The sequence below is a fragment of the Hypanus sabinus genome, chromosome 17 (genome assembly GCF_030144855.1).
Source record: "Hypanus sabinus isolate sHypSab1 chromosome 17, sHypSab1.hap1, whole genome shotgun sequence".
Lineage (NCBI taxonomy): Eukaryota > Metazoa > Chordata > Chondrichthyes > Myliobatiformes > Dasyatidae > Hypanus > Hypanus sabinus.
This window is the reverse complement of record NC_082722.1, coordinates 5,760,466-5,776,582: the sequence shown is the minus strand read 5'-3', so window position 1 is coordinate 5,776,582 and position 16,117 is coordinate 5,760,466. Positions and strand designations below refer to the sequence as shown.

General features: G+C 46.8%; 2 protein-coding genes across 2 annotated transcripts in view; both read left to right on the top strand.

Annotated features, from left to right (window-relative positions):
- aars1 (alanyl-tRNA synthetase 1) overlaps positions 1 to 15,875 on the top strand; it is a 97,948-nt gene extending 82,073 nt beyond the window's left edge. Inside the window, exon 23 of the transcript XR_009516219.1 lies at positions 15,850 to 15,875. The gene's annotated coding sequence lies outside the window, so the exon portion shown is untranslated. The remainder of the gene's footprint in view (positions 1 to 15,849) is intronic.
- On the top strand, positions 2,000 to 15,875 carry exosc6 (exosome component 6). The gene is made up of 2 exons (XM_059992499.1): positions 2,000 to 2,417; positions 9,796 to 15,875. The coding sequence occupies exons 1-2, from the start codon at positions 2,125 to 2,127 to the stop codon at positions 10,325 to 10,327; spliced, it is 825 nt and encodes a 274-aa protein (XP_059848482.1). The 5' UTR covers positions 2,000 to 2,124; the 3' UTR covers positions 10,328 to 15,875.
- Positions 15,876 to 16,117: the final 242 nt, after the last annotated feature.

The following is a 16,117-nucleotide window of genomic DNA, read 5'->3' as shown; positions in this document are numbered from 1 at the left end:
GTTCCATCAGGGGTACTAACCACCCCAGTTCCATCAGGGGTACTAACCACCCTAGGCCATCCAGGGGTACTAACCAGCCCAGGACATTAAGGGTACTAACCAGCCCAGGACATTAGGGGTACTAACCACCCCAGTTCCATCAGGGGTACTAACCACCCCAGTTCCATCAGGGGTACAAACCACCCCAGGACATCCAGGGGTACAAACCAACTCAGTTTCATCAGGGGTACTAATCACCCCAGGACATCCAGGGGTACTAACCAGCCCAGGACATTAGGGGTACTAACCAGCCCAGGACATTAGGGGTACTAACCAGCCCAGGACATTAGGGGTACTAACTACCCCAGGACATCCAGGGGTACTAACTACCCTAGGACATCCAGGGGTACTAACCAGCCCAGGACATCCAGGGGTACTAACCAGCCCAGTTCCATCAGGGGTACAAACCACCCTAGGACATCCAGGGGTACTAACCAGCCCAGGACATCCAGGGGTACTAACCAGCCCAGGACATTAGGGGTACTAACCACCCCAGGACATCCAGGGGTACTAACTACCCCAGGACATCCAGGGGTACTAACTACCCTAGGACATCCAGGGGTACTAACCACCCCAGGACATCCAGGGTTACTAACTACACCAGTTCCATCATGGGTACAAACCACCCCAGTTCCATCAGGGGTACTGATCACCCCAGTTCCATCAGGGGTACTAACCACCCCAGTTCCATCAGGGGTACAAACCACCCCAGGACATCCAGGGGTACAAACCACCCCAGTTTCATCAGGGGTACAAACCACCCCAGTTCCATCAGGGGTACAAACCACCCCAGTTCCATCAGGGGTACAAACCACCCTAGGACATCCAGGGGTACTAACCAGCCCAGGACATCCAGGGGTACTAACCAGCCCAGGACATTAGGGGTACTAACCAGCCCAGGACATTAGGGGTACTAACCAGCCCAGGACATTAGGGGTACTAACCAGCCCAGGACATTAGGGGTACTAACCACCCCAGGACATTAGGGGTACTAACTACCCCAGGACATCCAGGGGTACTAACTACCCTAGGACATCCAGGGGTACTAACCAGCCCAGGACATCCAGGGGTACTAACCAGCCCAGTTCCATCAGGGGTACAAACCACCCTAGGACATCCAGGGGTACTAACCAGCCCAGGACATTAGGGGTACTAACCAGCCCAGGACATTAGGGGTACTAACCACCCCAGGACATTAGGGGTACTAACTACCCCAGGACATCCAGGGGTACTAACTACCCTAGGACATCCAGGGGTACTAACCAGCCCAGGACATCCAGGGGTACTAACCAGCCCAGTTCCATCAGGGGTACAAACCACCCTAGGACATCCAGGGGTACTAACCAGCCCAGGACATCCAGGGGTACTAACCAGCCCAGGACATTAGGGGTACTAACCACCCCAGGACATCCAGGGGTACTAACTACCCCAGGACATCCAGGGGTACTAACTACCCTAGGACATCCAGGGGTACTAACCAGCCCAGGACATTAAGGGTACTAACCAGCCCAGGACATTAGGGGTACTAACCACCCCAGGACATCCAGGGGTACTAACCACTCCAGGACATCCAGGGGTACTAACTACACCAGTTCCATCAGGGGTACTAACTACCCCAGGACATCTTCAAAAGGTGATGTCTGAAATAGACGGCATCCATCATTACGAACCCCCACCACCCGGCACAAGCCCTGTTTCATGCTACCATCAATGAAAAACACACACACAGTGTTCAGGAACAGCATTTACCCGTCCACCATCAGATTACTGAACGGACAATAAACCCAGTACCTCACATTTTTTTCCCCTCTTTCTGCGCTACTTATTTATTTTTCTATATTAATCATTGTAATTTATACTATTTTATTGTGTATTCCACTGTCCTGCTGCCGCAAAACAATAAATTTCTTCACAGCGATATTAAACCGGATTGATTTTCTCTGCTCAGTGCCACCGGGCGTGAGCCGGTCCTCCGAGCCTCGGGGGGCGCTGCCGGCGGGAGGAGCAGGAGGTCGCTCTTGCCGACGGCGCCGCCTCGTCGTCCGCGGCCTTGCCGACGCCGCCGCCTCCTCGACTCTCGGCCTCATGCCGGTGGACACCAAGCGGGTGCGCGCCCCGGAGGAATCGCAGTCTCCGCTGCTGTTTGCGCGGGACGATGGCGGGTCGAAGCCGTGTCCGCTGGTACCACGGGCGGATGGGCGAGCGCCGGCCGAGCCGAGGCCGGTGTTTGCGCGGGCCGGGCTGGTGAGCCAAGCAGACGGGTCGGTGTATACCGAGTGCGGCCGCAGCAAGGTGCTGTGCGCCGTGTACGGGCCCCGCGACGGCGAGCGCAAGGAGGAGCGGCGCCTCAGCGGAGCCACCCTGAGCTGCGAGTTCCGGTGCGTGAGGCCCATTCTGCCCTCTCCCTTCGACGTCTGTCAGTGGACCCGATAAATACCTCATCTCTGTTCGAAATGGATGCTCCTCAGTTCTGAGGCTGTGCCTTGGCCATAGGAAACATCCTGTCCACATTCACTCTTCTCGGCCTTTCAGTATTCGATAAGTTTCAGTAAGATACCCCTTCTCTCTTCTAAACTCCAAGTGCAGGTGCAGAGCCATCAAAAGCTTCTAATATGTTAACTCTTTCATTCCTGTAATCGTGTTTGTGAACCTCCTCCGGACCCTCTCTAATGCCAGCTCATAAGTTCTTAGATGAGGGGCCCAAAATTGCTCATAATATTCAAAGTGTGGTCTAACCAATACCTTATAAAGCCTCAGCATTTACATCCTTGATTTTGTATTCTAGTCCTCTCAAAATAAATGCTAAAATTACATTTGCCTTATTTACCATTGACTCAACCTGCAAGTTAACCTTTAGGGAATCTTACATGAGGACTCCCAAATCCCTTTGCTCTTCTGATTTCTGGGTTTTCTTCTCGTTTATAAAGTAATGTATGCCTTTATTACTTCTACCAAAGTGTATGACCTTACACTTCCCTGTACTGTATTCCATCTGCCACTTCTTTGCCCATTCTCCCAAGCTGTTTAAATTCTTCTGTAGACACTCTTCAACACTCCACCTGTCTTTGTGTTGTCTGCAAAATTGACCAAAAAATAATCAATTCTTTCATCAAAATTATTGACGTAATGTGGAAATAAGTGGTCCCAACACGGACCCCTGTGGAACACCACTAGTCACCAGCAGCCAACCAAATGGGCTCCCTTTATTACCACTCTTTGTCTCCTGCCAGTCAGTCAATCTTCTATCCATGCTACAATCTTTCCTGTGATACCATGGGCTCTTGTTTAGCAACCTCATATGCAGCACCTTGTCGTAGGCCTTCTGAAAAGCCAAGTAAACAACATCCTCTTAACACTCCATTGTCTATCCTCCGTGTTAATTTCCTCAAAGAATTCCAATGGGTTGTCAGGCTAGATTTCCCCTTAAGAAAACCATGCTGACTTTGGCATATTTTATGTACCTACAAGTATCCAGAAACCTTATCTCTGACCTCTTCTGAAGTTAGATTAATTGGCCTATAATTTTCTGTCTTTTGCCTCCCTTCCTTCTTAAAGAATGAAGTGATATTTGCAATTTTCATATCCTCCAGAACCATTCTAGAATCTAGTGATTCTTGAAAGATCATTAATGCCTCCACAATACCTCTTTCAGAACCCTGGGGTGTCGTCCATCTGATGACTTATCTACCTTCTGGCAGTTCGGCTTCCCAAGCACCTTCTACTGAGAAATTACAACTGCACTCAGTTCTACCTCTCGACACTCTTGAATTTATGGCATACCTGCGGTGTCTTCCGCAGAGAAGACTGATGCAAGATACTTTATCTATCACTTCCATGTTCCCATTACTACCTCTCCAGTGTCATTTTTCAGTGGTCCAGTATCCACTGTCACCTCTCTTACATTTTACATACAGTATCTGAAAAATAATGTTGGCGTCCTCTTTATTATTACCTCATATTTAATTTTTCTTTCCTTATTGCTTTTTTAGTTGCCTTCTGTTGGTCTTTAAAAAAAAATCTTCCCACTAATATTTGCTACATTATATTCCTTCTCCATAAGACATAGGAGCAAAAATAGGCTATTCACCCCTTTGAATCTGCTCTGCCATTCCATCATGGATGATCCTGGATCCCACTCAACCACATATACCTGCCTTCTTGCCATATCCTTTGATGCCCTGACCAATCAGGAAACGATAAACTTCTGCCTTAAATATACCTGTGATCTTGGCCTCCAGTACAGTCTGTGGCAGAACATTCAACAGGTTCACTGCTCTCTGGCTAAAAAAACTCCTCCTCACCTCTATCCAAAAAGGACACCCCCTCGCGTTTGAAGCTGTGCCTTCTAGTTCTGGACAGTCCCACCAAAGGAAACATTCTCTTCACAACCACCTTATTCAGTAGGTTTCAATCAAATCCCCTGGCATTCTTTTAAATGCCAGTCAGTACAGGCCCAAAGGTGTGAAACACTCCTCACATGTTAACCCCTTCATTCCCAGAATCATCCTCGTGAACCTCCTCTGGACTCTCTCTGATGACAACACATCCTTTCTGAGATATGGGGCTCAAAACTGTTGACAATACTCCAAGTGTGGCCTGACGAACATCTTACGAAGCCTCAGCATTATCTCCTTGCTTTTATATTCTATTCCCTTTGAAATAAATACCAACATTGCATTTGCTGCCTTTACCACGGACTCAACCTGTAAATTAACCTTCTGGAAGTCTTGTACAAGGACTCCTAAGTCCCTCTGCACCTCTGATGTTTGAACCTTCTCCCCGTTTAGATAATAGTCCACACTATTGTTCCTTTGACCAAAATGCATTATTGTACATTTCCCAACACTATTCCATCTGTCACATTTTTGCCCATTCTTCCAATTTGGTCCCAGTCCTGCTGTAATCGCATTGCTTCCTCAGCACTACCTACCCCTCCACCTATCTTTGTATTTTCCACAAACTTTACCACAAAGCCATCAATTCCATTATCTATCTAAATCATTGACGCACAGTATGAAAAGTAGCGGTCCCAATACTGACCCCTGAGGAACACCACTTGATATCAGCAACCAACCAGAAAAGGCCTCTTTTATTCCTACTCACTGCCTCCGACCTATCAGCCATTGCTCTATCCATGCCAGTATCTTTCTTGCACTTTATCTTGTTAAGCAGTCTTATGTGGCAGCTTAGCAAATGCCTTCTGAAAATCCAAGTAAATGATATCCACTGACTCTCCTTTGTCCAATTGCTTGTTACTTCCTCAAAGAACTGTCAGGCAAGAGTTCCCTTTACAGTAACCAAGCTGACTTTAACTTATTTTATCGTTAGTCTACAAGTACCCTGAAACCTCATCCTTAATAATGGACTCCAACACTTTCCCAACCACTGAGGTTAGGCTAACTGGCCATAACTTCCTTTCTTTTGCCTTCCTCCCTTCCTAAAGAGTGCAGTGACATTTGCAATCTTCCAGACCTCCAGGACCGTGCCAGAATGAAGTAATTCTTGAAAGATCATGACCAGAGCATCAGTTATCTCTTCAGCAACCTTTCTCAGGATTTTGTGATGAAGGTAGAGCAGTAGATGTAGTGTATATGGATTTTAGGAAGGCATTTGATAAGGTGCCCCATGCAAGGCCTATTGAGAAAGTAAGGAGGCATGGGATCCAAGGGGACATTGCTTTGTAGATCCAGAACTGACTTGCCCACAGCCTTCAGCCCTCTATTTTTCTGTGCTCCATGTACCTATCCAGGAGTCTCTTAAAAGACCCTCTCATATCCGCCCCCACCATCATTGCTGGCACACACTTACCACTTTCTGCATTAAAAAAACCTTAGCGCTGACATCTCTGTACCTATTTCCAAGCACCTTGAAACTGTGCCCTCTCATGTTAGCCATTTCAGCCCTGGGCAAAAGCCTCTGATTATCCACACCATCAATACCTCTCATCATTTTTTACACCTCTATCAGGTCACCTCTCATTCTCCATTGCTCTAAGGAGAAAAGACCAAGTTCACTCAACCTGTTCTCATAAGGCATGCTCCCGAATCCAGGCAACATCTTTGTAAATCTCCTCTGCACCCTTTGTATGGTTTCCTCATCCTTCCTGTAGTGAGGCAACCAGAACTGAATACAGTACTCCAAGTGGGGTCTGACCAGGATCCTATATAGCTGTAACATTATTTCTCGGCTCCTAAGCTCAATCCCATGATTGATGAAGGCCAGTACACCGTCCGCCTTCTTAACCACAGAGTCAACCTGCGCAGCTGCTTTGAGCGTCCGATGGACTCAGACCCCAAGATTCCTCTGATCCTCCACACTGCCAAGAGTCTTGACATTAATGCTGTATTCTGCCATCATATTTGACCTACCAAATTGAACCACCTCACACTTATCTGGGTTGAACTCCATCTGCCACTTCTCAGCCCAGTTTTGCATTTAATCAATATTCCAATGTAACCTCTGACAGCTCTCCACACTACCCACAACACCTCCAACCTTAGTGTCATCAGCAAATTTTCTAACCCATCCCTCCACTTACTCATCCAGGTCATTTATAAAAAAATAAGGGTCCCAGAACAGATCCCTGAGGCACTCCACTGGTGACCGATGTCCATGTAGAATATGACCTGTCTACAACCACTCTGCCTTCTGTGGGCAAGTCAGTTCTGGATCTACAAAGCAATGTCCCCTTGGATTCCATGCCTCCTTACTTTCTCAATAAGCCTTGCATGGGGTACCTTATCAAATGCCTTGCTGAAATCCATATACACTACATCTACTGCTCTTCCTTCATCAATGTGTTTAGTCACATCCTCAAAAAATTCATTCAGGCTCGTAAGGCACAACCTGCCTTTGACAAAGCCATGCTGACTATTCCTAATCATATTATGCCTCTCCAAATATTCATAAATCCTGCCTCTCAGGATCTTCTCCATCAACTTACTGAAGTAGGACTCACTGGTCTATAATTTCCTGGGCTATCTTTACTCCCTTTCTTGAATAAGGGAACAACATTCGCTACCATTCAATTCTCTGTAACCTCTCCCGTCCCCACTGATATGCAAAGATCATTGCCAGAGGCTCAGCAATCTCCTCCCTCGCCTCCCACAGTAGCCTGGGGTACATCTCATCCAGTCCCGGTGACTTATCCAACTTGATGCTTTCCAAAAGCTTCAGCACATCCTCTTTCTTAATATCTACATGCTCAAGCTTTTCAGTCCGCTGTAAGTCATCCCTACAATCGCCAAGATCCTTTTCCGTAGTGAATACTGAAGCAGAGTATTCAGTAAGTACCTGTGTTATCTTCTCTGGTTCCATACGCACTTTTCCACTGTCACACTTGATTGGTCTCTCATGTCTTATCCTCTAGCTTTTCACATACTTGTAGAATGCTTTGGGGTTTTCCTTAATCCTGCCTGCCAAGGCATTCTCATGGCCCCTCCTGACTCTCCTAATTTCATTCTTAAACTCCTTCCTGCTAGCCTTATAATCTTCTAGATCTCTGTTATTACCTAGTTTTTTGAACCTTTTGGTAAACTCTTCTTCTTGACTAGATTTACAACAGTCTTTGTTCACCATGGTTCTGTACCCTACCATCCTTTCCCTGTCTCATTGGACCGTACCAATGCAGAACTTCATGCAAATATGCCCTGAACATTTGCCACATTTTTTCCATACATTTCCCTGAGAACATCTGTTCCCAATTTATGCTTCCAAGTTCCTGCCTGATAGCCGCATATTTCCCCTTAATCCAATTAAACACTTTTTAAATTTGTCTGTTCCTATCCCTCTCCAATGCTTGTATCACTATCTCCAAAATGCTCTCCCACTGAGCGATCTGACACCTGATCAGGTTCATTTCCCAATAACAGATCAAGTACAGCTTCTCCTCCTGTAGGCTTATCTACATATTGTGTCAAGAAACCTTCCTGAACACACCTAACAAACTCCACCCCATCTATACGCCTCACTCTAGAGAGATGTGAATTGATACTTGAGAAATTAAAATCTCCCACCACAACAACTCTTATTATTACTCCACCCATTTCTTTGTCCCCCATTACTACCTCACTAGCATCATTTCCCAGTGGTCCAGTATCAACTCTCATCTCCCTTTTACTCTTTTTAACTTTTTGTTCTCTTTTGCTTTTATGCTGTTTTTGACTTCCTCTGTCAGCCGATGACTTATCCTCCCTTTAGAGCACTTCTTTGGGATGTATCTATCCTGCACCTTCTGAATTGTTGTTAGAAACTCCAAACATTGATGCCTTACCATCATTTCTGCTACTGTACTCTTCCAGTCAACTTTAGCCAACTCATCTCTCGTGTCTCTGTAATTCCCTTTACTCAACTGTAATGCTAATATATCTGACCTTATCTTCTCCCTCTCAAACTGCAGGGTGCATTCTAACATTTTACAATCACTATCTCTTAAGGGTTCCTTTAACTTTCAGCTCTCTAATCAAATCTGGCTTATTACACAACACCCAATTGCCTTTTTCCTGGTGACCTCAACCACGAGTTGCTCTAAAAAGCCATCTCATAGGCACTCTACAAATTCCTTTTCTTGGGATCCAGCGCCAACCTGATTTTCCCATCAATCTGCATATTGAAATCCCCCATGACTATCATAACATTGTCTTTTTAAAGTGATTTCTGTCTCCTGTTGTAATTTATACCCCGTATTCTGTCTACTGTTATGAGGCCTGCATATAATTCCCACCAAGGTCTTTATACCGTTGCAGTTTCTTAATTCTGCCCACCAGGATTCTACATCTTCCCATCCTATGTCACCTCTTTCTTGGTATTTGATTTCATGTTTTAATAACAGAGCCACCCCTCACACATTGCCTACCTGCCTGTCCTTTCAATACAGTGTGTATCCTTGGATGTCTGCTCTCAACTACGATCTTTTATCAGCCACTGGTGCCCACAACATCTCTAACTGCTAAAAGACCATCTATCTTATTCCATATACTGCATGTGTTCAAATATAACACCTTTAGTCCTGTATTCATCATCCTTTTGGATTTTGCCCCATGATAGATTTACCTCATCCAACTGACAGCAATTTTGCCCGATCATCTGCCTCAGTCTCATTGCACACTGCACTTAATTGAATACAAACTGCCCCATCCCTGGTCCTATCACTCTGGTTCCCATCCCCTTGCCAAATCGCTTAAACCCTCCCCAACAACTCTAGCAAATCTGCCCACAAAGAAATCTGTGGTAGCCTGTCCCTTTGGGCATAGGATGTGAAATTTGTGGTTATGCTTTAAAAACACAGTGCAAAGACATAAAATTACTAGGAATTACAAATATCAATGAACAGTACAAAGAAAAGAATGAAGTAATATTCATGGCTCCTGCGCCTGATTCCCTCTGATAGTCCTGAAAAGGGGGAAATCTCCCAGATAGTGAGGTTCCTTCATGAGACACCACCTTTTGATGGGTTTCCCGCTGGTGGGGACGGATGTGCCTTCGGAGCTGGCTGGGTCTGTAGAGCTACAACCCTCTGCAGCCTCTTTTGGTCCCGTGCATTGGAGCCTCTAGACCAGGCAGTGATGTAACCAGTCAAAAGGCTCTCCACTCTGAAATCTACAGAAATAGTTGAGGTATTCAGTAAATTCACCAGCAACCTGTCCTCTTCCTCAAGGGGTTAAGTTCCAGACCTTGCCACTTCACCACAACGGTAGAAAGAATTTTCTTTCTCATACTGAAAAATGTAATTCTTTGCTGGATTTATTTTCTTTCTAGATTTGCCCCATTCTCCTGCAAAGAGAGAGCTGCTTGGATTCAGAGCAACTTAGAAAAGGAGTATTCTTTGATTATGGAGCAGAGTTTGCAGCCTGCCATCTGCCTCCATAAATACCCCAGGTCTCAGATTGAGGTGTACGTTGTGGTTCTGGAGAATGATGGCTCCACCCTGGCAGCTGCACTGACCTGTGCCTCCATGGCGCTGGCAGAGGCAGGCATTGAGATGTACGACGTGGTCGTGGGCTGCTCCTTGAGGCAGTGTGGTGCCATCTCCCTGCTGGACCCGACGGTGGCCGAGGAGTTCAATGCCGCCAGCTGCAGGGGTTTGGATAATGGCAGCGTGACGGTGGCATTGCTGCCCACTCTTAACCAGATCTCGGGACTGGTGTCGAAGGGAGAGTGGGAGGAGCAGACATCGGTGGAGGCAATCAAGTGTTGTGTTGAAGGTTGCCAGAAACTCTACTCCGTGGTTCAGCAGTGTCTAACCAAATCGGTTAAGAGGAAGATCCCGCAACTTGTCAATAAGGCTTAGGTGAACTTTTGTTCAAGGACATTCCGGTAAATACTTTTCTTAATGTGAAAATTTGTTTTTTTAAACCAGTATTTTCTAAACTTAAATGATTCAAATTATAAAATATACCTTGTTGAAAATCATTAACTGTTGGACAGTATTCTCACTTAAGACCGGAACAAGATCACTTTCAGACTCAAGCTACAGAATGGAAACAAGCTGGGGTGCAATGAAGATATTCATCCAACATGTCTTAGTAGCCAGCAGATCCCAGACATGCAGCACTGTCTTAATTTCCCATCTGAGAAAACTGGCAGTGAAACATTGGTGAAGAACAGAACTATTTTATCATTTCTTCTGCAAGTATTCTCCCCTTTTCAACTAATTGGAATGCGAGCTAAGTGGAAACTGCAGCTCAGCTAAATGATGCCATTGCTAATTGTCTGCTGTGGATTCACTTACCCAGCACAGTGCAGGAGACAGCAGACACTAGAGCAAAAAGAATCAATCTGCTGGAGGAATTCAGCGAGCCAAGCCATGGGGGTCAATGTCTCAGATCAGCCTTAGCCCGAGGCAGCAACTATCCCTCTGCCTCCACAGATGCTACCTGACTTGTTGAATTCCTTCTGTGAAGATCAATCCTTGTATCGAGAGAGAATGTCTGCTGACTGCTCACTGTGGGTAAACTGAACTGGATCAGGCTCGATGTTGTCAGGGAACATAAGCATGCAAAAGAGAACAGTTCCAAAATGAAATTTGATTCTAAGCCATGTTAAGCAGCTGGAGTGAGTGGAATTCCTTGCCCTGCTGAATTAAGAAGGGCTTAAGTAGAGACAAGGCACAGAGGAACAGAAAGATCATCCAGTCATCCCATTTGCCAGCTTCTGTGTCGAACTCTCTTAACAAATAAAGTTAACAAATCCCGATGACAGTTGCATCATTGTACTACATGTACTGAGTTGGAACTCAGGAAATTTACAGCACTTCTATCAACTATCATAAGTGACAACTTTGCTGAGTTGCAGAAAAGCAATGTTCCATGTTGATGGAACATAGAACATTACACACTGTACACGTCCTTTGGGCCACAAACTTTACATCTACTCTAAGATCAATATAACCTTCCCTCCTACATAACCATCCAATTTTCTACCATCCACATGCCTACCTAAGAGATGTTAAATGCCTCTAATGTATGTCTCCACCACCACCCCTGCCTGAGCATTCCATACACTCACTGCTCTGTGTCAAAAAAATAACTACCTCTGACATCCCACTTTACTTTCTTCCAATCAGTTTAAAATTATGCCCCTTCATGTTAGCCATTTCTGCCCTGGGGAAAGTCTCTGATTGTCCATTCAATTTATACCCTTTCATCATTTTGTATACCTTTATCCAGTCACCCCTCATCCTCCACTATAAAAAGAAAAGCCCTGGCTCACTTAACCTATCCTCAAAAGACATGCTCTCTAATCCAGGCAGCAGCCTGGTAAATCTGATCTGTACCCTCTCTACAGCTTCCATACCCTTCCTATAATGAGGTGACCAGAACTGGACACAGCATTCCCAAGTGTGGATCATCACACTGGGTCAAGTGTTAATTTTTCGTTGCAGGTAGAGGTGCAATATATTTCTCTCAAATAAACATGATAAACTTGTTGAAATTAAAAGGAAATTTAAAAAAAGTTTTAATTTGTGGGGAGTGGGATGTCTCTGATAGGGTAAAATCGGGGTGACCATTGTATAAACCAGGTTATCTACTCCAGTGGTCTCCAACCACCGGGCCTCAAAGCATGTGCTCCCGGGCCGTGAGGAAACAATATGATTTGGCGATATGAAAAGATATGAGTCAACTACACCTTTCCTCATTCCCTGTCACACCCACTGTTGAACTTGAATGCACGAGAGGTCATTACGCATGCGAAGTTATTACCCACGAGGTCATCGGTCGCTTAAACGCAGTGATCCCCTCGCACCAGAGATCACTGGTTGGCCTCGGGTAACCGGCCGCCTCGTGCGTCTGGCGAGAAGGAGCACCTGGAGCGCAGACAGATGGACGCCACCTCTAAATCTGCTTAGCGCACCGAATGTTCGTGGGGAACCTGGTGCTAAGATATTCGCAGATGGCCTAATTTGGGCTCGGTTTATAAGTAGCAGAGCAGCTACCTCGCTGCGATCTACTGAAAGTCATCCCTCGAGCCAAACTTTTGTCGGCTGCTCTCTCCGGACTGTAACCACCGCAGCCCCGGTACGGGGACCTCTGCCCTTACCTTGTCTTCTCACTTGTGTGTTGCAATGATTTTATATGTTCATAGGAGGAAAATATATGCTGTGTGTTTAATATCTAAACATTACTTAAAATGTTATGCTATTGACTTATAAGTGAGTTATCACTATATTCATGTGAGGAAAATATGCGCTGTGTGTTTAATATTAAATTCGTTAGATAAACGCTTTTAGAAATGAAATTGAGTGTATTAGCCACTTATAAGTGACTTATAGTTGACTTATCACCTATATTCTGGTCATGATTCACAACCCCCCCCACCCCCGCTGGCCGGTCTGCGAGAATATTGCCAATATTAAACCAGTCTGCGGTGCAAAGAAGGTTGGTGACCCCTGATCTAGCCAGTGAGTGAGTGGGAGCAGTTAGAAAAGAGAACATGCACAAAAGAACACAAACAACTGCCCTGTCCCCAAACACACCCCCCACCCCCCAACCCCTCTGCTCACGCATACCCAATAATTCAACCTGGCCTTGCCCCACCAAACTTCTTTCTTCCTTTTCCCCTGATTATGTCCATGACACCTCAATGACCTCTACCGTTTGCTATTTCCTGGTCCTGACAGATTCAAGGGCCATTTACACTTGCTTCCTCCTTTAGAATGGTCTAAGGACTGCTTCTTCCTGGCAGCCCTTCCAGTTCCTCATTACCAACATGCTAAACGTTCACAGTTTGAACACCTTCAGCTCCACTTGCTGGATCCTGGCCCTGCCTGTCTGTGGAACAGTATGTGTTTCAACTCTTGCTGCACAATATTGGAGCTGCCTCCTGCACTTGTGCAGAACACAACAGTTTCATTATTTTTGCTGCCAGTTCCCACCCTGCCCTTCCCGTCACATGCATCCAGACGGACTTTTCCCTTCCCTTCACATGGACCCAGACGGACTCTTCCCTTCCCTTCACATGGGCCCAGACAGACTCTTCCCTTCCCTTCACATGGACCCAGACGGACTCTTCCCTTCCCTTCACATGGACCCAGACGGACTCTTCCCTTCCCTTCACATGGACGCAGAGGGACTCTTCCCTTCCCTTCACATGGACCCAGACGGACTCTTCCCTTCCCTTCACATGGGCCCAGACAGACTCTTCCCTTCCCTTCACATGCATCCAGACAGACTCTTCCCTTCCCTTCACATGCATCCACACAGACTCTTCCCTTCCCTTCACATGGGCCCAGACAGACTCTTCCCTTCCCTTCACATGGGCCCAGACAGACTCTTCCCTTCCCTTCACATGGGCCCAGACAGACTCTTCCCTTCCCTTCACATGCATCCAGACAGACTCTTCCCTTCCCTTCACATGCATCCAGACAGACTCTTCCCTTCCCTTCACATGCATCCAGACAGACTCTTCCCTTCCCTTCACATGGACCCAGACGGACTCTTCCCTTCCCTTCACATGGACCCAGACAGACTCTTCCCTTCCCTTCACATGGACCCAGACGGACTCTTCCCTTCCCTTCACATGGGCCCAGACAGACTCTTCCCTTCCCTTCACATGCATCCAGACAGACTCTTCCCTTCCCTTCACATGCATCCAGACAGACTCTTCCCTTCCCTTCACATGCATCCAGACAGACTCTTCCCTTCCCTTCACATGGACCCAGACAGACTCTTCCCTTCCCTTCACATGGACCCAGACGGACTCTTCCCTTCCCTTCCCTTCACATGGGCCCAGACAGACTCTTCCCTTCCCTTCACATGGGCCCAGACAGACTCTTCCCTTCCCTTCACATGCATCCAGACGGACTCTTCCCTTCCCTTCACATGCATCCAGACAGACTCTTCCCTTCCCTTCACATGGGCCCAGACGGACTCTTCCCTTCCCTTCACATGGGCCCAGACGGACTCTTCCCTTCCCTTCACATGCATCCAGACAGACTCTTCCCTTCCCTTCACATGGGCCCAGACGGACTCTTCCCTTCCCTTCACATGGACCCAGACGGACTCTTCCCTTCACATGGACCCAGACGGACTCTTCCCTTCACATGGACCCAGACGGACTCTTCCCTTCCCTTCACATGGACCCAGAGGGACTCTTCCCTTCCCTTCACATGGACCCAGAGGGACTCTTCCCTTCCCTTCACATGGACCCAGAGGGACTCTTCCCTTCCCTTCACATGGACCCAGATGGACTCTTCCCTTCCCTTCACATGGACCCAGACGGACTCTTCCCTTCACATGGACCCAGACGGACTCTTCCCTTCCCTTCACATGGGCCCAGACAGACCAATGTGTCATTCTTCAGTGATAGGCAACCCTTTGAGTGAAGAAGTTCCGCCACGGGTTCCCCATAAATATTTTATCTTTCTCCCTTAACCCATGACCTCTGGTTGTAGTCTCCTCCAAACTCTGGAAAAGGCCTGCTTGCCTTTGTTCTATCTATACAGTACCACCGAAATTGTACTGAGGTGAGGGCCAGGGAAGTATTTTTCCTGCTCCGTTCGGCGAGAGGGCGCTGTGAGAATACAGGTGCGGGAGATGGAGGAGATGCGAATCCATCAAACATGGCGGGGGTTAGATATGCTTCCTGAGCAAGGGAAGCGTTTGAGAAGTCAGCGGGATGTAGCAGGGACAGACAGAAATGAATGGTGTCCTAACAGGTGACGAGGATGGGAGATGTACTCAAGGTCGCTGTGGGTTTATCGGTGGATAGTTTGTCTCCTGAGATAAATAAATGAACGAACGAGGACCTCTACCTGCCTCGATAAATCTAAACCTGAAATCCATGTTCTTGCAGAAAATGGGCTGGATCACTTCACTTGCCTATAATTTTCAGGATATGGTGGTCGAAGCCTCCCTAGTAGAGTCATACATAAAGTTACAGGGTCGTAAATTCAAAGTGAGAGACCTTATCGTGGTTATAAACGACATATGCCAGTGATATTTAAATCTGATTCTGAATTTATATAGCTACAGACATAGATATAAAGTTACATAATTGTAGTCATAAAGTTACGACTTACAGAGCAATAGACGCTCCGGCCGTAAGTTGGGGAAACGCGTTGTCAAACAACTCCGCTCCATTCGTCAACAGCGGAACTTCCCGGTGTCCAAACCGATTTCCATTCCCAATCCAACACATCGGTCCATGGCCCCCACTTGTGCCGGGATGAGGTCACCCTCAGGGTGGGTCTGGACACACCCCCTGCTGTCTGCTCCTGTGGCTCCTCCCACTGACCCCGGTAGGAGGCACAGCCCCGGCCTCAGTCTTCAGGATGTTGTGTGGTGGTCATTTGCTACTTGTTCTTTCTTACAGCCAATAAAAGCCCATATCTCGCCTCACGTCTCCGAGAGTTATTGATGGTGCATCAGTGGGGGAGGAATAACATATTCCATGTGGGTAGACTCCAACCTGGTGGCATGAAAATCCATTTCTCCTTCCAGTAAAAACATTTTTCTCCCCCCACCCTCTTCTATTCCCTACTCCGGCCCTCACCTGTCAATTACTGGACTTCCAGAAAGCTTTTGATAAAGTCCCACATAGGAGATTAGTGGGCAAAATAAGGGCACATGGTATTGGGGGC